At 45.1% G+C, this 25,073-nt stretch overlaps 1 protein-coding gene across 1 annotated transcript; it reads left to right on the top strand.

Annotated features, from left to right (window-relative positions):
• Positions 1-252: 252 nt before the first annotated feature.
• On the top strand, positions 253-24,629 carry rab11fip5a (RAB11 family interacting protein 5a (class I)). Its single transcript, XM_048227797.1, is given in 7 exon segments — positions 253-914; positions 8,106-8,617; positions 9,401-9,941; positions 9,943-10,077; positions 14,100-17,135; positions 18,261-18,384; positions 19,857-24,629. Coding segments are annotated over 7 exon segments (4,992 nt in total). The 5' UTR covers positions 253-534; the 3' UTR covers positions 20,121-24,629.
• The last annotated feature ends 444 nt before the right edge of the window (positions 24,630-25,073 follow it).

Here is a 25,073-nt window from a genome sequence, read left to right as displayed (position 1 = left end):
GTTGATCTTCAGCACATCTGCATCATTGCTATGTGACCCAGTGGATTCCTTCCACCTGCCACCGACACAGTGGAGCACTCCACACCTGACACATTTTCTTTCCAAAAATCGTCTCGGATTCCGCTCCGTTCATTTTTCACACCACTGTAGAGGGAAGAGGGTTTTTATGGTGTGTCTGACAGACAACATTTATATTTCCGGCGAGTTTGTTTTATCAGGGGCAGCCGGCGATTAGCTTCTAGTCACTTCCTAGTGCTGCGGTGAGACGGGTGACGTCAGTTCGCTGTTCTTGCAGATGAGAACGTGCCCGTCCGTCGAGAGGAGAAGCAGCGAACACGCTCGCGCATAGAACCGTAGCCGATTCAGACAGGGCACAGTGGCGCCGGTACTTTGCTCATAGACGCTTAAAATAACACTTAACCGCCGATGCAAAGGCTCGGCGAGTAGGCGGCTAGGCTGGCTTCACCCGACACCACGAGAGCAACCGGGACACGCCGGTGACCGGAGCTGTCCGGTACCTGCGTGCATGCGGACATGTCCTCAGCAATTACGAACGATGAGTATCAGCGGTGGGTGCCCACTCATGTGCAGGTGACAGTGCTTCGGGCCCGTGGATTGCGCGCGAAGGGCAAGCATGGCACCAACGACGCCTATGTTATCATTCAGGTGGGCAAGGAAAAGTACTCCACGTGTGTTATGGAGAAGACCATGAATCCGGAGTGGGGAGAGGAATGCACGTTTGAGCTCCAGCCGGGGGTGCTCGAGCCAGGCGGACGCGACGTCTGTCCTCCCGGGAGCTGCGATCTCACTCTCACGGCCATGCACCGGGCGCTCATCGGTCTGGATGTCTTTCTCGGGCAAGCAGTAATTCCCCTGGATAAGGCTTTCCAGGATCGAATATCCATGAAAAAAGAGTAGGTTTACCTTTGGAAATAGCTCCCTCTCCGCTTTTATTTGTTTATGTCTAGGCCTAACTTGTTAATTAATTATTTAAGAGTTTTGATTGTCGGTTACGTGTGCAGACTGCCTGTGTACTCCGGGCATAATGCGGTAGTGTGGAACTTTAACATGGGTGTTTTCTGTGACAGTGTTCTGGTTCAGTCGGTTTGGGCTACCGCTTTTAATCGTGCTCCCGAGGCCTTACGGTGGATGATATGGAAGCTTGCGGAGAGTGCTGCATTCCGTTCCTCTGCAGTCACGCCCTCCCTCGTTCCACACCGCGATCACTCGCTTGCAGCTGGGGCCGCGAGGTCGATTATGACAAGGCAGAGGTGCACCTGCGGAACTCTCCGTCATTGAACTAAAAATGAGACGTGTTTATGCTGCCGACTACTTTCGGCTGCGGCCCTGTAAAAAGGTGTGTTGTTCGCAGTGTGGACCGGTCCAGTGAAAACTGCGTCTGTGTCTAACGGGACACCAGCAAAGCAGAGTCAGCATTTGGGTTATGTAATATGAACGGTCAAGACTGAACCCAGATTCACTTACATCCAAGGGTGGGGAATAGGCTACCCTACCAAACCCTAACGTTAGCAGTCCGAGAAACACAACACAACCCAGAATAACTTAGTAGCACACATCCATACAAATACAGGGCTTTCCTACTACAAGGAAGGAACTAGCTAGAGTGTATAGCCTACCTGCTTGTCATGTGTAGGACTAGTTAGCTAGAAATTTTGTTTCAGCCTTTGGTGAAACCTAACAGTGGATATTAGGTTATGTAGCCTACTGTAGGTAAGAGGGCACTGTAAGTACAGCATTGTAAATGGAAGCCTGACTACTGAACATGCATTTTCTGCTCATCCAAGTCAGTTGGCCTTCAGCTGTTCATTAGTTGATGGGCAAGAGGTCTGTTTTGAGCACACGGTATTTCAGCAACCTCTTTAAAAGATTTAACCATATGAGGATGATCTTGTGTTGGACCCACACTTCCTGCCAAAGGTCCACCAAACAGGAAGTGTAAATACCACTGAGAAGAAAATAAGGTCAGATTTGGACAGCTAACTTGTGTGGTTTTGGTCTAGGTGCTACGAGAGGCCTGGATGATGGCCTGGACAGGCATCTGACTGGGCTTATGACCACAGGCATTGTTGGAGTTGTTAAAGGACTGGTTTTCAGTGTTGACTTAACCGCACAGACTTGTCACCTGCCTGTCTTTATCTGTTGATCTCCCTGTCTCGTTCTCTCTCACACTCTCAGCCGACAGTCTTGCGCTCTTTCTTTCTTCTCTGTCTGTCTCTTGTTCTCTCACACATGCCTGCACACTCTCACTTGACACAGTTCTCTCTCACATACACACACAGAGGGGAAAGAGAGAGAGAGAGAGAGAGAGAGAGAGAGAGAGAGAGAGAGAGAGAGAGAGAGAGAGAGAGAGAGAGAGAGAGAGAGAAAAAAAAAAAACAACTTGTTAGAGAAATAGAGAGAGAACTTGTTAGAGAAATAGGTGGGTTTACTGTAATGATGAGCAGATATTTGGAAACATCCTCTATGTCGGGTGTGTGTGTTTGTACAAACGAGGAGAGAGGTATATTGTGAGCAAGAGATATACTAGTGGGTGTTCAGGTCTGTGTGATATTTCAGTAACACATTTTGCACTCCAAGGTTGGCAGACTTACAATGTTGACCTTTGGGGTTTTCTCACTTTGGTGATTTCCCTTCCTCTGGTTGTTTTCCCTCCTCTCTCCATCTCTGTATCTTCTTCACCTCTGTGTTGATCCACTTCGTATTGCTGAGTCATGCTCTGCAGGTCACAGGTCGCATTCTGATGCAAAAGAAGAATGATATAAGAAGGTGAGGAAAAACTCAACAGTGGATGACCAACGATGAAGAAGACATTAGAGTAAAGAAATGGACTCAAAAGACACAGTTTGCATCTCCTATTACTGTCAATGACCAAAGCATGCCCCTCATTTCGTAACTAAAAATATTCTGGCTCATGGCATAATGGTGAGACCTTTAACACTTAGAGACCACCGTAGGTTACTCTCCATTCACTAAGCGCAGTAAATGGCCACAGATTGATGTGAAGTCTGTATTTGTTTGGTAGTGGTTGACCATGACTAATCACAGGGCTTAAAGTGTTCAGGCGTGAGCTGATATGCCTAAGATTTGAAAATAGGCAATGAGACTACAGTATATATGTCTTCCTCATAAATGTCTGATAACTTCAGGGCCAGGCACAGATATTTCTATTGCTTTAAGCCCATATTATGATCAGAATTCAATGACCGGGTGAACTCTAGTCAACAGCTCCTCACTGTCTTATGTTTAATATTGCATTTTTGCTGGTCACTACATTTGATTGGATTTTGAAAAAGATAGCTAGTCATAGCTAATGGCGCAGGGCTGTGTTTGATACAGGGGGAGAAAATGGAGAGGTTTGTGATTAGAAGGGCAGTGCTTGAAGATCTTTGCTGTGAGGGACATTTTCATTCCAAGGGGAGAGGCAGGCTCATGTAGAGGGCAATCTACTTGAGAAATGAGAGAGAGAGAGACTGACAGGTTAGAAAAAAAAGACATAGAGGGAGGGGGTGGGTGTCTTTGCAAATGCTCTGTGTCACACAGCGTTGAATACTCCACAGCTTAGAGTGAAGGTTGGACGTGGAGGGGGCAGAGAGAGAGAGAGAGAGAGATGTTTGGTTGAGGTTGATGGCTGGTAGATGCTGCAGGTGCACATTGTATTTCAGGCATTACAAAAGTGAATTTCTGTGTAAATGCTCTGGGCTCTCTCTCTCACTCACACACACGCATACATACATACATACATACATACACACACACACACACACACACACACACACACACACACTCACACAGGACTGGATAGCTTGAAGGAATGTCTGTGATTTCCTGTTTGAAAGATGGAGTTTATTGTGGAGCCTTTGATATGCTGCCTGAAAGATGTTAGATATGGGGATGTTTGTTTGTCTTAATAGCATGAATGAGGGAATGTGTATGTGTGTGTGTGTGTGAGAACATAACCATTACATGTGTGTGTTCTTGAGTGTTTGTTGGCATGCATGTAATGTCTCGCTTTCATTTCCCCTCATCTTCTGTCTTTCTCTCTCTCTCTCTCTCTCTCTTCCTCCAGTTAAATGAGGGACTGAAGGCCTGTAGAAAGTTTTCTTTGTGGTCTGTGACCGAGAGGTAATAGGGGCCGTGCGTGTATGAGTACGTCCGCACCTACGCAACGCTACGGTGTGGAAGTTGTTTGTGCCCACTCAGCCAAAATTCCTGTCATCTACGCTTGCATATCTGATCACTCTCCACCCCATCTCCTTAACATCCCTCAACTTTCTTCCCTTTGTAAAGGGTCATTTGTTGTGGGGTAAATGGAGGTGACTTTATCTCTGCTAATGTCAAATCTGTAAGTCTGCTGTTGGGAGGCTGAGGGGTGGAGTTTATGCCTTTGACAGGTGGCTGCAGTCGAAGCAGCTGAATTTTACCGTTTGCAATCCTACTGTGCTTCACATAACTGCATTGAAAAGGATGGTGTATACTAAGAGGATTTTCAGACTAAAGATCTGAAGTGTGTGTGTGTGTGTGTGTGTGTGTGTGTGTGTGTGTGTGTGTGTGTGTGTGCCTCAGGTTTCCAAGCTTGGTTTTTATGTGTTGGAAAGGGAGTGAGCATTTTGGAGCAGAGCCAGCATTAAGGGAAGTCATATTCCCAATATCCCATTATATTTGGTTAGGATAAATCAATTGCGTGTGTTTTTAAAAGGAGTGTTCACTCCAGGATTTTTTGCTCCCATGGTAACAAGACACACAATATCAAAGGGAAGGTTTTTCAGACCAACGTCTCTCTCTGCTGTGTGTGTGTGTGGGGAGATTTGCTGGGCCTTTGTTTCAGCAAAAGTGCTGCAGGTGTGGGTCTACAAATAGTGGACTTTGCATGAAAGTAAAAAAAAAATGGGTCAGAGACTCTCTCTCTCTCTCTCTCTCTCTCTCTCTTCACAATAGCTGAGCCTACACTTTATTTTGAAGTGAAATAAGACCTCTTGTTTTCCTCCCCCGTTTTCCGTTCTTAGCAGCGTTGTGTGTTTGTGGGTTGAAGGAATATGCAAGAATGCGTAAACAACATTCAACACATAACTTGCTCTCCTTTTTTAAAGAATTGTGGACACAAAGGCATTTAGAAATTAAATACAGCAGGGTCATTATATGTGTGTGTGTGTGTACATGCTTGAGGGCACAATGAGTCTGGTTGGTCAGGTTTGAACCACACTATGAATGTCTTGTATCCTGAGGGGTTGTGTACCCTTCTTAACTCTGACACTGTAAGGTGTCCATTACTGGCTTTAACTCGTGAGAATGTGATTTAGCGACGCTAACGTACAAAACACAGCTAAAGGAATGCAAAGGTAATTGGAAGGGTGGAAGTGAGGAGGAGAGGTGAGAACGTGTGTGAGGACCTTGAGTCAGTAGAGTAATAAAGGGTAAAGGATGACCGAAAGTACAGATCAAAGAAGTCTCTAAACTATTTTGTCACTTCCCCTTTTAAAATGGTGAGAGTGAGAATGCTTTAATAGTCACAGTGAGTGACAGATGGCATACATCTGTCACTCATAGGAAATTATTAATGCACCAAGTCTTCTTTTGTATTCTACTTTTAAGTCACTTTTTCATTCAAATTAGACAAATGAAACCATGTAATGGCTTCTGTCCACTGGTCTCCACATGTTCCTGGTTTTCACAGACCGAGGATCTTTTTATCTAAGGACATTCAACGTTGGGTTCGGGAATCGAACCTGCGCTTGCTGTTTGTCAGGTGGGAAAGATACTCATACACGTACTCATACTCATACCCCCCGCCCCCAGACCAAGCTGATGGGTTGCTTCTTAAAAGTTCGTCCTACTCAAAAATTCCAGCTGTTAAAAAGGAAGTATCTCACTTGCCACGGACACCTTAGTGCTTCCTCTAGGAGTTCTGGGTACAATGTACAAGCCTGAATCCAAGGAAAGGTTTGAGTATGCTTCAGATGTAGAATTTGTGATATGTACTTACAAGTGTGTGTGTGTGTGTGTGTGTGTGTGTGTGAGCATATACGGGGCACATGTGTGACCATAAGTTTGTGTTGTTAGCAGAATAGAATAGCTGTAGTGTGAACAATGAAGTAGATTATCAGGTTTGTCTGTGTAGATTATCTGTGTCTCTGTGATTATGTCTGTGTTTAGAGCCTCAGACAGCTTCCTGGTAGTGTCTACTGGTGGTGAATTCATTATCTGTTTTTTTAGGGTGTGTGTTAAGAGTGCTAAGTTAAGAAACATTTCTTTAAGAAGGCCCTGCAGGAAAGTCTGGATGAAGATGAATAAACCTAAAAATGTTATGCAGTGTTTTTAATTCTTGTTTTCCCTTTCCCTGACCACAAGTTGTGTTTCCCATTCCTGGCGCAGCTAAGCCTGTTCCCGACAACAGTACTTTCTTTCAGTCATTGTGTTGTAACCAACCCTAAGCCTTTTATTTTCTGAAGAGTGGCGGTGCACACACACACAGACAAATCCCACTGACACTTCGGATAATCTGCAGCTCTTGCATACTTCTGAATTTAGAGCATTAATCTGCATTTTCCATTTTAATCTTGATACTTTAAAAAGTAATCATGTTTAGCCACTTCCTCACTCTCTCTCACTTCTCTCGCTCTCTCTCTTTCTTTCTCATGATAGGTTTTCTCACATTCTCACTTAGATGTTGTCACACAGGGTGTTGGCTTCCCTGGCCTGTGTTGCTTAGTGGAGTATAATGTTATCTTCAAGTTCGTGTATCAGGTTTCATATTAGAAGATATCTCTGATATCTCTTAACAGGAATATAGGGCCCACCTTGGGTGTGGGATGGAATGCCAATTTATGTTACACTTGAGGGAATACACACTATGCACAGTTGGATGTAGACCTTATAGTATGAGTTTATTATCCTATAAAAAACGTTTAAGTTTACAAGGAAGGCTTAAGATAACATATAGATCGTAAGTAATTTATATATTATAACTATATGCTAGCTGTAGCCATCATGATAACTGTTTTACAGAGTTAATCAAGGCAATTAGAAAAGCAGTGCTCTGGCAGTGCACTATTTGCCTTGGCCATGTGTAATCAGTGGTCAGCTTTATTGCCATGGCAACTCCTATAGCCACTACTGCATACTAATACCAATATTTTGTTTGTTTATGGGAAATTAAGAAATGTTACTTCCTCTACATAAGTGTCACAATGTGCAGTTAGGTCAAGAACACATGGTTGCAGTCACTGTGGTGTCTATTTCGCATGCTGTGTGTGTTCACCTCAGGTGTAAAATAGAAGACCTACAACAGTGAGCACAACAACCAACCTGTGTTGAGCATAAGACCTCATACTGCTTGCACAATGAAACGCAGACTGAAGGCGCATGAAGGAGCATAAAGCATATGCAGTAAGCATATGGAATACAAAAGGAAAGCCCAGTGTTCCTGCTAGACCTGCTATCGTATGGTGTTCGGTTGCAGCCCTATTATAATCCTGCTGATCAAGCTAATGATCCCTCTGAGGAGCACGTGGATGTTAGAGGCTGCAGCACCAGATCAGGCCTGCAAGGAAAACCTGCTGCAGGAAACGTGCACAGGAGGGGGATGATGGGAAGTCCTCCTGACTCCTGCTTAGAGTCCGCCTGCATCATAAGGTTTCTCTTGTAGAAGAGTAATGCCAGAGATGCTTCAGAACAGCAGATGAACGGTCTCTGGTAGGGCATAATGGACACAAGGAATGTTCTTTCTTGTACGCAACTTCCTACTTTGTTAGATATCTCAATGACGCGTATACCTGTAAGCATTATGAACCTGTAAGTCACTCCCTTTATTCAAGTTATGGGTTGATCATTTGTCAAAAGCAGCTCATCATCAATGCACTAATTCACTGCAGACAGTTAATTTCCTTCCTGTTTTATTTTTGGAGAAGAATATAGTACTAAGAATAGGACTGGCCATTGTACTGTTTTATTATTCTGTTTATTCTGAATATTAGAAGCTGAAGGTGGCAACAACAACCTACTGGAAGTATGTGCGTTGATATTTCCAGCATAAGGTGGTATCCTAATTCGTCCCTGTGTCTCGCGCTCTTGTCTTCCTTCCTGCACAGATGGCACCGTCTGCACTCCAAGACTGGCAAGAAGGAGAAGGAGCGAGGGGAGGTGCAGGTGTCCGTGCAGTTCACGCGGCACAACATGACGGCCAGCATGTACGACCTGTCCATGAAGGACAAGCCCCACTCGGCCTTCGGCAAGCTCAAGGAGCGCATCCGAGGCACGAAGCACCTCGGCGACGAGGACTCGGCCTCCGCCATCATCCCCGGGGGCTACGGGGTGCTGGCCAGGATGCGGGGCCGGTTGCCGAGCGACGGCGGCGGGGAGGAGTACTACGAGGACGACGAGGGCGGCGAGGCGCGGCGGAGCAAGATGAGGAACTTCTTCCTGCGGGGCCGCCTGCGCAAGTCGTCGGACACGCGCTCCAGCACGTCGCTCGGCTCGGAGAGCAGCGAGTCGTCGTCGCGCGGCGGGAGCCTGAGCCCCACTGCCGGGATCAGCGTCGTCGTGTCGGACCTGTCCAACTCGCCCAGCAACAGCAGCAACCTCACAGCGGACAACAGCCCAGGTTACACGCAACACACACACACACACACACACACACACACACACACACACACACACACACACACACACACACACACACACACACACACACACACACACACACACACACACTTCCAATTCACAGCAACCTCACTGCAGACAACAGCCCAGGTTACACGCAACACACACACACTTCCAATTCACAGCAACCTCACTGCAGACAACAGCCCAGGTTGCACACACACACACACACACACACACACACTTCCAACTCACAGCAACCTCACTGCAGACAACAGCCCAAGTTGCGCACACACACACACACACACACACATATACACACACACACTTCCAACTCACAGCAATCTTACAGCGGACAACAACCCAGGTTACACGCAACACACTGCAATATTGCAGGTTTTACACAAACATAGTCATCAGTGTTTCACACAGAATTAAATTCTATTTGTGGTGGTAGGTTTGCAGAATTAACTTGAATGCAACCGTTTTTAGCAAATTAGCGCAGCGTGCTTATGATGCTAACCAGATTTAAGCACAATTTAGTACAACCTGGAAAATCATTGTGTGGTGGTCAGTGTTGATATTGTGATGGGCCGCCACAAATAAGTGAATGTACTGTATGGGAAACACTGGTCATCTTATACATACAGACACACACCAACATGAATAGCACACACTCTAACTGTATACAGTATCCACCTTTTTACTTTAGCTGAAGAGCTATGCTTGTTGAGTTCTATTCTAATGTTATATTTTTCCCTCCATTTTTATCTCTCTGTCTCAGACCACACAGTCGCCCCCTCACCCCAAGTCTCCCCACACAAGCATATCTATGACGACGAAGTGTGTGAGATCTCCATCCCCGTACCCCAGTCTTTCACGTACGACAGCCTAATCACCGAAATGGTGTCCTCTACTCCGTCATCCACCGCCGTGGCCAACGGTCATCCAGTCAAGCATGCCCCAGCTTCCCACACCCCCAAACCGAAACCTCAGCCTGCGGCCCCCTCCAAGCAGGGGGGCGAGCTGGCCGCCCCCAAAGCCTTGTCCCTGTCCCCTGCTCTTGGTTCCCGGCAGAAGGCCTCGGCCATGTCGCTGTCCCTCCAGAATCTCTCGGTGTCGCACCGCGCGGAGGAACCACACCCGGGGCCCGGGGACGGCCGCCGCTGGTCGCTGGACAGAGCCGGGGAGGAGGAGCGGGCCGCCATTTCAGCGGCGATCGAGAACGCCGGGAAGCTGGAGGAGGAGGAGAGGAGGGCGGCCCAGTTCAAGAAGGAAGCCACCCCGGCAGTCACTGCGGCCGACGGCGAGGTCAAGAAGCAGAAGTGGGGTTTTTTCTCATGGGAGGAGCGAATCGACAGGCAAGGTGGCGACCGCGGGCAAGGGTGACACAGCTTCGGCCCCTTCGGAAGGGAAGCATAAAGGATGGTTTGGCTCGAAGGACTCTCACAACAAGCCCAGGTGAGTTTACTCTGAAAGCCACATGACACTTTTGCATGTCTCATGAAAATCAGGGTATGGCAGCTACTCACTTCAGCACTAACTTCTACTGGCCAAAAATGTATTTTTGGTGACTGACTTTAAAGTGGTGCAGTAAATGTAGTGATAACTGTTGCTACATTGTCAACATGACTAATAACACTACTTCTTTCCACACAGTGGAATGGTGCTATGGTGGTAAGTTTTCTCTCATGAAAGACGGTCGTTGCATTTCAGAAACATTTTGACAACAAACCATGAGTTCCTGACTACATGCTTTATGGTCATTCCTTGGTCAAGATTTAGGCCAGTGTCACAGACAAAGTTGAACCTCCATAGTGGCTGACACAAGAAAAAACAAGACCTAGATCTTGTGTAGACCTGATGTAATGCTGTGTTGAGTTCAGTATTCATTAGAGATGCCACAACTGGCCCCTTCTCAAATTTGCATTTTGGTCATATGTGTATAGCAGGCCATTTGTATGCAGGTAGTAGTGTAGTGCCATTTGTATGCAGGCCATAGCTTCCCCATCTTTATAGTAATGTTGTTGTTTTTTTGCATAATTGAAGTCACTTTGTGTGTGTCTCGGTGTCGTAGAGTGTGGCTAGGAGTTTTATTGTAGTAGCTGAAGTTAATTATTACCGGTAATATATTGCATAGAGCATAGTAGCACTAGATGAAAGTCTTTAGCATGCTAACTGCTCTAGCATGATTCCTCTCTAGATTGGGTGAGACTGAGAGTTAGCTTCAGCTTGCTAGCTGCTCAGTGAGGACTCTTCTCTGATGCAGTGGCATTAGCCGGTTAGCATAGAGTCCAGCCTCCTTGCTGTGGGTCCTCGGTTGGTATGCCAGCTGCTAGCGTACTCTGGGTTCAGGATCTGGTTACAGCAGCATCTGCATTGCAGAGGGGGTGTTGCCCCAGAGAGCTGAAATACTGTTTGTAAAGTCTTGACATCTTATGCTTTCTCTTTCCACACTCTTTCTCTCATCTTCTCTGCTTCTCCCAGTCCCTCTCTTTCACTCCCTCCCTCTCTCTCTTTCTCTCTCTCTCTTTGTGAGTGGCTCTTATGATTCTGCCTCATGTTTACTGGATCATTTTTCACAGGAACACAGCATCAGTAGTATTAGTAATAGGTAGGGGCTTCCCAGGGAAAACTTGCAGGCACAAATAATTTGTCTGTGTGTGTGTGTCAGGCTAGCAGTGAACTAAACCACATTTGGCCAATTCTATGTTACATAACCCCAACACTAAATCATGTACTTCACCTGGATGATCAATAATAGGCCACTGTTATGTTCTGACGCGAGTTGTCTTTTGACTAATTCGGGTACACAAATGCTTTGTCATTTTGTCATTGTAGGTGTGTATGCTGGTTATTATGTGGTAAAGACTCTCTCTCTATTATGGGGAAATCACCTTGTGCATACGCGGGCCTGCATGACTGAGAAGCCCGTGGGTGTGGTCGAGTGTGGGTGTGCGCACCCGTGAGAAGGCCTTAGGGGAATCTTAAAAATAGGTGCCAAGGGATGTCACACTCTCCGCTCTGTCGCTCTGGTGTTAAAGGACATGGGCATGCACGTCAGTGAGGTCCCATGTACTGGTATTTGAGAATTAATGCACTGGGTCTATCCTCTGTCCTCTCCCTCTACTGTGTGTGTGTGTGTGTGTGTGTGTGTGTGTTTTGTTTGTACGTTTGCTCAATTAGTGTCTTTGTGTTATGTCTGTATGCTGTTTAACATGGCAGTAGCAAAAAATGTGAAGTGATTATGTCTACATTTCTCAGAGAACACGTAGACCTGAATGAGGCTTTTGATGAAGGCCGTACTGTTAATTTATTTAGCTGTACATTTTATTATACTGTATGGACATTGTGTTATCTGCTCTGACAGAAGATTGGTTTGTGAACTTGGGAGCTGAGAGGATATGGTACTTAGTCATAGACACGTAGATCAATCTCTTTATTAGTGCACAAGGGGGTTTCCAGTCTGTTTACCATAAACTGGGCAAGTACCAGTTTAGCTGAAAAGAAGTTGGTATTCAATATAGGTTTGATAAACAAAACTTTGAAACACTTTGACAGCGGATTCTTTAGTATTGAATCTCTTCTGAATGATGGAAAATAATAGCTTCAGATTCAGTTGTTGCTGATATGTTTTAAGGTGCAGTGTAGCATTGAGTATTCTTTGTAAAATATTCTCTGACGTTGGACTTACCCCAACCAACACCAGTGACTTGCTATGTACTTTACATGCTAGCAAAACATTGACAATGACATTTTTGTTGCACCATACAAGCATGCAGTGTGTTGTTTTGTTGGATGTTTGTTTGTAGTGGTATGGGTTAGTGTGTGCTAAGATGGAGCTGTTTTATGAGCACTGCATACCACTGGGCTGGAAATAGAGCCCCTAGTTTCATCAGGAAATGAGACAGGATGCCGACTTCTCTCTATTCGGTTGAACTCGAAGTGTGAATGGCCATTGTCTTTAGAAACTACCGTAACCTTTTAACTATTAATGTATAATTTGATTGATGAATGGCAATATCAAGAGCACTTACTAATGCTTGAACCTCACACTTTGAACTAATTTTCATTTAATTTGCTTAACTAAATTAAATTAATACTATTCTAACATTTACTATTTTTTCAGTGGCTCAGCTTTACTGATTTTCCATCAGCTCAATTTTATTATCATTTGTCAAATGGACTGTTAATATTATAAATGCCATTAATGTCTGTGTGGGATTCCCGAAAACCAAAAATAAATTCAGAGTGTTCCGAGTTTGTCACACCATATAAAAAGGTGTCATTAATCACCCAGATAAATATACAGTTTATTTGTATAATATATTACTACGGTATATTAAATTAGGACTCAGGAAAATGGCAGTCTTATCAGGTCTCAAATGCTGTGGGCAGGCCCACTGACTGTGCACAATTCACGCCCCAATCGGGGCTAAGGTGTGGTCCTTTTCAGTTGTCCTACCACATATTATTCCAACCATTCCCTAAACCAGTTCTCTAAACAGCACACAACGAGTCCTCCATAGAAATGTATGTGGTTAGTTCGTAACTATTTAGTTCGCTGTCTACATATATCCTACCCCTTCCTGTAATGTAAGTATCGCATTTTTGTCTTTTTTTAGCCTCTTTTTAGTTTTATCTAAATAGTATTTTATCCAAATAGTGATAGTTATCGTTCAATTCATAACTGATTTGCCTGCTGTACTTTTTATGTAAATATGACCTCTCTTACATATGCCTCCCTATTTATTTGAATTGGACAATAACTAACTGCCCAAAGCCATTACCAAGATGGCCACTGAATGGGGGGACTTGCCTATAAGGACTTTGTTATAATTAGCTGACCTAATTAGTGAAGACACCTGCACGAAATTTAAAACATTGGTTTACAGGATCTTTACGATCCTGGCATCCAGGGAAGATACATCTACTGTAGGATCTGAAGCCATGGCAAACACTCCAGACAGACAGGCACGAACATTAACCTTTTATGTTGTGGCCTAACTCGCTCACAGAGGTGAAAAACTCATAGCCCTGTTTTTGTTTTGTTAACTGAAAAGCTTTATAAAACTTGATCACAAAAGAACCCTTCATCAGGATGTCCTTTATTGTAGTTTTTTTCTTCTTTTGTGAGTCTAGTGTAGTTGTTGTTGTATTGTGTGAGTGGAGTCTCTAACATCAGGGATTTGTCTGTGTGTGTTTTGTTTGTTTGTTTGTGTGTGTGTGTGTGTGTTCCTTTCCAGCTGTTTGGTGTCTCAGGGTGATCCTGGCTCCAACACAACCCCCAACCAATCACCTTTCAGCCCCCTTGATCTTCCTCAGCTTGCACCCCCTTGTCACACTAACCCCTTCACTGCTCCACCACCTCTCTCAAACGCCAATCCTTTCCTTTCTCTCCTTCAGCAAAACCCTTTCTTTCAGGAGATATACGTTGATGCTGCACTAACCCCTAAAATGTCTGCTTTTACCTATTCCTCCAGCCCTGTACCTTCCAATTTGCTCTCTGGGTCCTCCCGCCTCCTCGAATCCCATGTCACAGAAGAGGCCCCTCCAGGAGACGTTAATGGAATGGCCCGTCTACCTCAGGGAGTGACTGACGTAGCAAACGAAGGAGTGCATTTTAACCCGTTTGTTTCTGACATGGATGGGACCCAGGCATGGAAGTCTGAGGACCCATCTCAGACACCCGAGTTTCCTGACCCCTCAATACAAACAAACCCCCCAAACATGGAAATGGACACTAATTTTACTGCTCTGACTAACACTAACACACTTAACACTCAGGACCTCTTACAGCTAAGCCCTAATGAATCGCAGAGCTCTTTACCTGAGAATTTGAGTATGGAGTTCACTAGGATGCACAACTTAGCCTGCCCTTATCCAGGACTGTTACTGCACCAGATGGACACTCCGAGCCGCTCCGAAACATCCCTGAATGAGACCTCCCACGGCCAAATGCCTCTTGGCAGTGTCTCAAATTCACAGCTGGCTGGCTCTACCACCACCTGGGTAAGACTAGCAGGCCAGTCTGTGGAAATGTCTGGAACTGCTGAAGGAGTTGCCTCTCAGTCTACAGAGCTGGAGTCAGCCGTTTCACCTCTCGATATTGATGTTAACGGGAGAGAGGCTGACCTTGGAGCGGTGCTCTCTCCAAGTGCTGGTGCTGAAGTGACGGAGATGATGCTCGCTCCCTCCAAGGAGCCATGGGTGTCTGCATACAGGGAGATGAGCTCAGATGACACACTGGAAGCCTCCACTATCGTGTCTTACTCTCCGGGACGGGAGTTGGACCTTCCTGCTGGTGACCCTTTGCCAATCGGTCTTGAGAGCTCACATCAGGAGCCTAGAGGGGAGCAAGACAAAGAAAAGGACAAAAAAGGAATGGGTGACTTAGAAGTGAAGGAACCTACTGTAGATGCGGCTGATGTGGTGGTCTTAACTGACTCGGACACTGCAACAAAACAGGGAGTTGACTCCAGGGTAGTGAGTGAGTGTGCGGGTTTTGGCTGGGAGAGTGTGGAGCCCTCTGTGGGGAGTTCAGTACAGACGTCGAACAGAACAGGCCCTGAAAGTGTATCCTCAGGCAACCATATTTTGGATCATTCCCTCGAGGCTGAGAGCCCTTTTTCCGGCTCGCTCATCTGCATCATGGCCTCCTCGCCTGGCGAAGGCCTTATCTCCTCAGAGTCATGCTTCGCCGATGACTCAGCTGTACTGAGTCCCACAAGAGTTTTACAGGACATGTCCCCAGACGACAAGCATTTACCTACCAGCCTTCGTACAGGCGAGCTAGAGACACTACATCATAAGGTCTTGGAGAGCCCTGTCAGCCTTCTGTCCTCTGCTAGCCTTAGCTCAAATGATAATGCTAACAGCACTGTTAACCCATTTGTTAGCGCTGATTCAGATGCATATGTTAGCCCGCTTGTGAGCATGGGCCCTGATGATGGCCATATTACTAGCAATCCCTTTTTCAGCCTAGCCACTGACCGTGTTTGTGCTTCTAGCCACAATAGTAGCATTAGCCCCAATAAAGATCTGCTGCTCGCTCCTCAGTCAACTCGGTTTCTCGGTAGCCTCCTCTATGAAAGTGCTGAATCTGAGTGTTACCACACCTGCAGTTCGCATCAGCGTCATCGGTCTCTTTGTTCACAGCGTTCACTGCCATTAATAACAGCAAAGGACCCTATGCAACAGCTGATAGCATTTTATGATCTCGCTGTGAATACCCAGCCCTTACAAGACCCCTGTCAAAACACTAGGCAAATACATGACCCCAAAGTAGATGATGTGTCCCAGTTTAACCTCTCGCCCTTGTCTGCACTAGCTAGTGACCTCCAAATGAAATCAACAGTGCACAGAGATGTGAGCTCTCCTCTCTCTTTGCCAACAAATGGCATTACACAAGAAGCCATTCCAAATCAAAATTCATCACTATTGATACAGAGGGGCAATTTTGTAGAGAACTTTGTGGCAAAAGAAGACCCCTTACCTGACGTTCTTTGGATGAGTAATCTGAAAGACAAGGCTATGTCAGAACAGTGGTCTTCACCACCACCTATGTTGGCGTGTGATCGAACTGCTGAATCCATGCCAAATTATGAATTCACAGAGGGAGTGGTGCCCAATTTTGACGTGACCCAGAAAGACATGCCAAAGTCTGTCCTATTGCAAGAGGTGCCAGCAACCAAAGATATTGAGATTAATCCTTTTGTTGATGGTAAAGTTGACATTTTTCCAAGAGATTCAGTCTCTAGATCTCCTTTTACAACGGAAAGTGAAGTTCAGGACTTGAGTAAATTCCCTGTTGATTGGGCCGAATTGAAGTGGGCAGCAGTGGGTAGCACTGGGGTAAAAAAGGAAGTGATGTCTGAAGCAGGGGCCTCCCTTTTGAATGAGACTTGGGCATCTGCTCCATCTTGGTTGACCCCGGTGACTTCTGAGGACCAAAATGACCGTAACACCCTCCCATGGGTCGTATTTGACCAATCACTACATGGCCTGAGCGGAGGTGTGTCTGATGGAACCCTCCCTTCTTCGTCCATATCTCAGGATTTGGTCGTCACACACTTACACCCTCAGTGCCCTCAAACAGACACACAAGCTAGTCTTAAAAGTAGTCAGGAGCAACTTGACCTCTTCGGAAGCACTGTAGACCCTTTTCATGGGTTTCCTGGAATCACAGACCCCTTTAATGGTGACCCCTTCCATTCAGTAGCATCTGTCTTTGATAGCAGTCAGCCAAAGCCATACAAAATGGACTCCACAAAACGTGCGGAAAAAGCAATGCCAACCGTGAAGACGGCCCCCAAACTGTCCCTCAGACCTGAGCTACAGCTACTATCACCTCTTGCTTCCTCTACTCCTGCCGCAGACCCCTTTCCCTTGTCTTTTCCTGCCGGCCCCTCTGCTCTGGCGATCCCATCATGTCCTTCCCCCATTTCCAGTGATTTGATGAGTGCCTCACAAGCAGCCTTTCCCCAGGAGCATCAACAGGCATCCAATCAGATCGCCAGGTGAGGCTGCATGGTAGTGTGTTAGTGGTGTGGAGGACGACACCGCTGGTTTCTCGCAGAATGCCACTTTCGGGGGACAGCGTTACATGCACTTTTCCCATGAGCTCTGTGAAAGCTTTTGGACGGCAAAGCCACCTCCTTCACTTTCTTACTGTTGCGGTGTCCCAGTGGGACACTGGGTGAATAGGCCTGTACTCTTAGGTTGGCTCCTGTAACATTTGGGAACACTTTGGGTGATTATTTTTGAAGAGAGGTTCAGGGGTTCATGTATTGGGTGCATGTGGTTTCTCTAGATGGTTCTATAATGTCTTTGCTTTGTGGGTGAGGCTTCCTCATTCCGCTGAATGTGTTCCTTTATATAAGAGACTTGCTGATGTGGTCTGGTGTGAGTTTGGGATCCTTTCTTTCTGTAAAATACTTCTGTCCCTCTCCATTCTCTCTTGTTGTTCACACACACGCACACACACACACGGTCAGTCATACACGCACACACACACAGCTGTATCTTAATGTGCAGTCAGTCACACACTTGTACATATACAGATCAGTGTGTGCATGGGTGCATAAACTTCCTCTATCGCTCTCTCTCTTTCTCACTCGCTCACACACACGCACACACACACACACACACACACACACACTATGTGTTGGTGACTGGAGGGGAACAGGAGGCTCGGCCCAATTAGCAGGTGAAATCAGGACTGAAGAGATAATTATTACCCCCCTCCTTTCCCTCTCCTGGGTGTCCCACCAACTGGGCCCTACACACAGCAACTATGAGCTCTGTGGGAGTAGGTGTGTGTGTGTGTGTGTGTGTCAAAGGTAGGTACATGAGAAAATTTGTGTTTTTTGGGTTACGCAGTATCCTGCTACACCCTGTGTCAGCATTATCCTTACGGATGAGAGTTTGAAATTAAAACAGGTCATGATCAATACTTTATCTTTGTTATTTATTCTCTCATTTCTGTTTCTTTCTTTCTCTCTCTCTCACACACACACACACACACACACACACACACACACACACAATCCTCTTTCTCTATTGATTTTACTTGATGTGTATCTGTTTGTCTCTCATCTCTGACTGACTGACTGTTTGTGTCGCTCTCTTTCTCGCTTTGCTAGTCCACACCCTGTGAAGCCACTGACTCCACCAGGAGAAGAGAAGAAGTCTGAAAGTCGCTCAGTGCTTGAGAAGCTCAAGTCCACCATCAATCCAGGCCGCAGTCAGTCAGAAACCGACAAGAAGGTATTCTTTAAAAGAAGGCCGTTATAAAGTCCATCCTGTTCCTTTTGAAAAATGTAACATGACAAAATGATGTTGAACTGGACACAAGATTGGCACGAATCAGACATTCGCATGTCTGATTCCTCCTTTATTTTCCAAACTTCTTATATACATTTTGTAAAGCATTCTTTTAAAGACTTAAAAGACATTTGAAAGATTAAACATGCAAATTGGGGCAGCCATGGCCTACTGGTTAGCGCTTCGGACTTGGAACCGGGGGGTTGCCGGTTTGAACCCCGACCAGTAGGCACGGCTGAAGTGCCCTTGAGCAAGGCACCTAACAGCTGTTGTTGCAGGCAGCTCACTGCACCGGGATTAGTGTGTGCTTCACCTCACTGTGTGTTCACTGTGTGCTGAGTGTGTTACTAATTCACGGATTGGGATAAATGCAGAGACCAAATTTCCTTCACGGGATCAAAAGAGTATGGGTAAGGCTATTTGCACCCCTGGTACAATTAGCAGTGAATGCTATTCGTACCCTGGTGCAATAAGAAGTGAATTCTATTCGTACCCCGGTGCACACAGGAATGTGTCCTATTAGTACCCTGTCTGGTACAAATATCAATGTATGCTATTCGTACCCCGGTGCACACAGCAATGTGTTCTATTAGTACCTCGTCTGGTACAAATATCAGCAAGCAACATGTTTTTTGTTGTTGTTACATAACAGATTGTGAATAGCTCAGCTCAGCTGTGTAATAGACACTCTGAATAAGGTATGCTGTTTGCATCAATGTACAGTTGGAAGTGGATGCTATTCGTACCCTGGTGTTTATAGTACTGCATGCTATTTACACCCTGGTGCATGAACTAGCTAATTGTTGCAATGAAAACTTCCGTTTGAGAACCGATTTCTTGTTCAAATTGCGCGCCTTCTCTCCAGAGACGTTGGTACACATGCACACTCACTCTGCCAAAACGTATCACACGGGAATCGAACCCCGGTCTCCCGCGTGCCAGCCCTTGCCTGTGACCACTGCACTATCTGCTATATTCTTCAAGGAGTTGAGGTTTGCAGGCAAACTTATAGTTTACAGGCCTGAACGTCATATTCACGAAATGTCTGTTAGCTAGCAAACTAACGGTTGTATGTGTTCACTGAACAAAGATTATGAAAATAAAACACAACTTTTCAAATCTCAAATTTGATTTGAACAGATATTAGTGCTGAAACCGTTCAGAATTCTTCACTTTCTGCTGACGAAAAAAAAGCAATAATCGGCCATGTTTTTTGGGCGCGTGAGCAACATGTTTTTGTTGTTATGTAACAGGGTGTGAATAGCCCAGTTGTGTGGCCAAGGCTATTCGTAACAGGGGTACGAATAGACACTCCGAAAGAGTATATACACACTATACTTACTACTTAATAGTTGATATTCTGTTGATGTTCTTGAGAGGATTTGTCATTTTCTCTCTTGTCATCCGTCACTCAGACTCTGGTGGTGGAAGGGGGCGGCTCCTACTACCACCTGAACCACAGTGAGCTGGTCTCACTGCTGCTTCAGAGGGAGGTGGACCTGCAGCGAGAGCGGGCCGAGTTTGAACGGCGGGGGGCGTTGCTGGAGAAGCGTGAGGCGGAGCTCCGCAAGAACAAGCTGATGATCCGCGACTTGGAGGACTACATCGACAGGCTGCTCGTCCGCATCATGGCCGAGAAACCCACGCTGCTTCAGGTCAGCCGTACCAAACTCAAATGAAAGGAGGGATGAGAAAAAAAAAACTCCCACCCCAGTGTAGCCTGATGTCTGCCTGATGAAGCGTTCATCTGAATCTCTCAGCAGATCCCTGGATAAATAGCATCTGCTGCACCGCTCCAAAAAGTTGGCTGCATTTGCATAGAGCTCTGCCCTACTCCCCTCCCTCCCCCCACCCCTCCCCCCAAGTGTTTGCTGACTTCCTCACATCAATGGGCACAGCCGTGAGGTTACCGAGTTAGCATGCTTATGTATACCCCAAAAACACATACATACTCACCTGTGTTCAGTGACAGGGAGGTGGTGGTGGGTTCTCAGGTAACAGGCGATGTATGTGTGAGTGGAGAGGGTATTGGTGTGCCTGTCCCTTCATGCACTCTGATTGGGGCAAACTGTGTCTCAGCCTGACTTTGATTAGAGCATCTCTGCCCCTCCCTTGTGCTGATTGGACTGTCTAAATCTCCATAGGGCGGCCTCGCCCACAGCTGTAAACCAAATCCAGGGCCACTCACACACGTGCACTGTCTTTAAACACACACACAAACACAAACATAAACACAAATCAAACATGAACCAGGCAATGGGGGTGGAGTGTTCTCTGACGTCTTAAAATGTCCAATTTTTATTTTTAAGCTGTCATGTTGCCAAGGCATCTGTCATTGCAAAAGCTTTGCTCTGCTGCTCTAACACCGCTGACCCTGAACTGAGTAAAGAGGAAGGCGTTAAGGGAAAAATCTGTACTGAGTACAGCATAGAGAAAAGGGGATAGGATTAGTGTGTGTGTGTGTGTGGTGTGTGAGGGAGAATGAATGCACACGAATAAGATTGCCAAATAAATGAATAATATTGCATTCATTGATTGCTGCTCTTGCACGCTTTAAGCAAAGGAAAAATCTAACCTGCTGGCACTTAAGACCCCTGCACACACTCGTGCATCTGTATCCACATCCTCTTCCTCTCACTCTCTCTCTCTCTCTCTCTCTCATCCTCTTCCTCTCACTCTTTCTCTCTCTCTCTCATATTCTTTCTCTCTCCCGCTCTCTCTCTCCCCCCCCCCCCCTCTCATCTCCCCTCCTTTCCCCCAATGCTTATTTGGGCTGATTGGACTCTCAGCTGTAGCGCCCTCTGCTGTCCATCTGCTTGTCTGTCACTCCCACCCAGCATGCTGACTCTGGCTCGGATCTGGCTGTGATCTGGCCCCGACCCGGCAGCACCAGTGTGTGCATGGTCGGATCTGGCCCTGGAGTCGCCCGCCATGGCTGGGGGATGGAGGGAAGGGGGGGGGGGTCGGCGGAGAATCACGCCTCTGTAAAGAAAATGCCAATTGCTGCCTTACTGTACTTGTACCGTTCGTTTCTCAGTCCACCACTCGATCAGCACGGTAGAGATAACTGCGAATCGGCTGAAATTTGGGACGAGGCTCACACCCCAAAAGCCTGTCCCTGTGACTGTTAAAGATTAACAAGCATACGCTCGTGGAAGGGGGGAGAGAGGGGGGGCAGATACAGCCTTAGAAAAGATAAGAGGGAGGAGAACATCACAAACTAAGAGGTGGATGACCGAGAAATACCAAATAAATGATTTATTCTTAAAGAAAGACTTAAGTCGATTATTTGCGCGTAGTGCAGTGTGGGGACTTTTAAGTCGTTCACCTCGAAATTATTTTTAAATGCAGTCACTGTTGCAGTGTACAGATGATACTGTGTTTTATTTCTAATGTTACTCCATGCTTCTCTGAATACTAGTCTGATGTTAGCTGGTAGAGCTGTGTGGTAGAGGTCCGCTGTATTGTCTCACCTCACTGCAGAGATGAGCAGGCCCAGGCCGAGATCTGATTTGACGGCTAACTTGGTGTCACCGTGGACAGCCAATCAGTCACAAGCTGATCTTCCCAAGACATTTGTGAACAATAGATGTTGTGAGTGAGAGTCTCTTCCTTAAGTTATTTTCTTGAGGTACTCTTGGCTGAGAATATATGGGGCCTGTTCAAAAAAAAGCTTTGTCAAGTCATCACAATGTGGCTGATAGTTAGTGGTGTAGTTGTCTCTCACTGGCCGCCTGCTCTGTAGTGTTGCTTGTGAACGTGCCCTCACCGAAGGGCCAAACACTCGCTGAGGCAGAGCTTTGGAAGCTAGACTTCCTGTAGCAAACACCTACTTCCTATTTGCACAGGTCCACCACTCAGCTAGAAAATTCAGTCTTATGCGTCTCAGTAATCATTTAATATGTATTACATGTGAACTAGCACTAACACAAGTAATAAATAAATAATACCGTCTTCCCTTTTCAAATGTTTTTTAGTTTCACTGATTGTGTTGGTTATCTGATTGTAGTGTGTGGCCCGTGGATTGTTCAGGTTTAAGATGGAGAAAAGTTTACAGCTTTTAATAATAATATAATAATTCATTCTCATCTGAGTTTATATATTGAATAAAAACACTTCTGTTATGTTCTGTTCTGTTCACTTCTGTTCTGTGTTTTGAATTTTTTTTTCCATTTCCATTTTGGTATTTTCATGAATTGAGAGACTGCGCTAGCCTTGGTGAAAGGATCCCATTGTGATTTGGATCCTGAGTTTTTGGTGATTCAGAAATGGGTGTCAATTGGATGCAACTAGACGGACCTGCAGCTCAAATTCAAATTTCAAACAGGTCCGTCTGGGGTTCACCCCGGCTAAGAATGTACAGGAGGTTCTGATCATTTAACATGTTAAACTTAATTAAATATATTTTGGGAATTGTTCAGATTCAGATTGTTGTTTAGTTCCTTTGTTTTGCACATATTGTCTATGGATTGCAGAGATATTGCTTATTTCTACATTAATAAATACCACTGGGAAATAAAGCAAGATTTTTTTTTGCAGGTGCAGAATTATAGTAAAATGAAGCTAATATTCATTTTGCAAGTAATATGCAAAGAAAGTTATAGTTGTATACAGTAAGAAAGTATGTTTTGATCTAATTGTCAAGGTTCTCCCCAGGGGAACAAAAATGTACTGTATGGGAACAAGGTTCCATCTGTGATGTTATCTGAATGTTTTGGTGAGTTGAATATTTCTCACAATGAGCACATTTTCTTTTGAAATTGTGTAAGATTAAAGGGTTTATGGGTAACTAACCAGTGTTTCACAAGGCGTGTGGTTGATGCGGTTCTTTTGTATTTCATCAGAACGCACAAAAGCAAAATTCAGTAATACATGATCTCTTATGTCGGTATGTACTTAAGCCATTCTTCAGGCTGAAACAAAAAATAATCATATGGCCAACCTAGCTCTCCTCTAACACTCTATACCTCTTCTTTTTCTATCGTTTCTCTCTTTTCTTCTCTCACATCGCTCATCATGTCTTTCTTCTTCTCTCCATTGCCTCTCCTGTGCCCTCTGGTCTTCTAACCTCTTTAGGCCTGTTGTTGACATGCTCACTTTCTAGGATGTCTGTATGCTCATGAACAGTATAAAATGGGGAGTGACGAGAACGGCGAGGGAAATGCTGTGACTTGTTGGATGTAGCTTCTATCTGCCTTTCTAGTAGAATGTATAGCTCTTTTGGTTGTGCAGTGTACTCCTCCATCTCACTGGAGGCTGAACGGGTTTTGTGTGTGCAAGCACACACACACCACATATTCACACCTACAGTCAAACACAAAATGAGTCTGCTGACTGACCAGTTGTTTTGGCAGATGTGTCAAACTTTGATTTGTGTCAATGATATGAGCACTTGGTCTGCCATGTACACATATTTAATAAAAAAAATGGCTAAAATTATTTTCTATTGTACTTTCCTTTTTGCTTTTGCTTGTATGTACTGTAAAGATAGTTTTAACTGTCTGCACAATGGTTTTAAATCATCTTGGTTCTCCCAAAACAGCCTACATTTTAAAGCAAATCTGTATGTATGAGAGAAACTTAGGGTAAAATGAAAGTAGAGTTCACATGCATAGTTCTTAAATATGAAATTAATTTCCTCTGTAGCTTTCTCATTACGTCTAAGGCAAAAATCCTATTTGAGATTGTCTTTGATTAAATGAAGTGAATTACGTGCTCTACTCTCATTCTACTGTGGTCAATAAAGCCTGCCCTTTCGCCAATAATGTGTGTTTGAGTGACCACCTTCATATACACAGGAAAGTATCAGGCTTGAGTCCTTTAACTGGTTACTGTGGGTTTGCTCACCTCATCACTGTTTCAGATGCCTGTTTTTAATCTACTTTAAATCACTTTTGTGTTTTATTTTAGTTTGGGCATTTTGAAACGTTATAATTACTTAATTAATCAAGCCCGCTCAGAGCTGGAGATGTCTGTGGTGTTGTGGAATTTATTTTAAAATGTCTGAATCGGACAACAGATATGCTCAATCCTGCACAGAGAATTCCTGTATAGGAAACAAACACTATTGGCTACATTTGGCAGTGGAGTCTGTTGATGTTTTAGGTCAAAGACTGTGTGTGCTGATCTGTTTGAATGCACCTCCCACACAAACTTTGTGATTAAATAAATACTTTTCACTTTCGAAATAGAGCGTGAAGTTGTCATTTGTTGTATGTGAAATTATATATGAGTAACAAGTTATAAGTAACAGTTATAGACTACCTCCAAATAATTTGGTTGTTGTAAAGTAGTTAATAGCCTAGAAGAGGAAATACAACACACACACACACACACAGACACACACACACCACAAAATCTGTCTGACAGTGGCCTAAACTTCAGCTGTCCTAGTCATTCAGTTAAGAAAACAGTCATCTGCAGATTAATGGTTGTAGGAAAATCACAGATAACCTACATTTAGGCCTATATAATTCTGTATAACTTATTCAATGTTCAGACACTGAACACAAACCGTAACCTAATGCCATAAGTCAAGTCGGTCAAAGTCAGTTCGATATAGGCCCTTGCCCTATCAGAAGGAGGATACTTCTCCTGAATGGGTTTGGAGTAGCTGCACTGTTCAATTCCAT

Source organism: Alosa alosa, chromosome 19 (genome assembly GCF_017589495.1).
Source record: "Alosa alosa isolate M-15738 ecotype Scorff River chromosome 19, AALO_Geno_1.1, whole genome shotgun sequence".
Lineage (NCBI taxonomy): Eukaryota > Metazoa > Chordata > Actinopteri > Clupeiformes > Clupeidae > Alosa > Alosa alosa.
The sequence above is the reverse complement of the archived record's forward strand: the minus strand, read 5'-3'. Positions and strand labels throughout refer to the sequence as shown.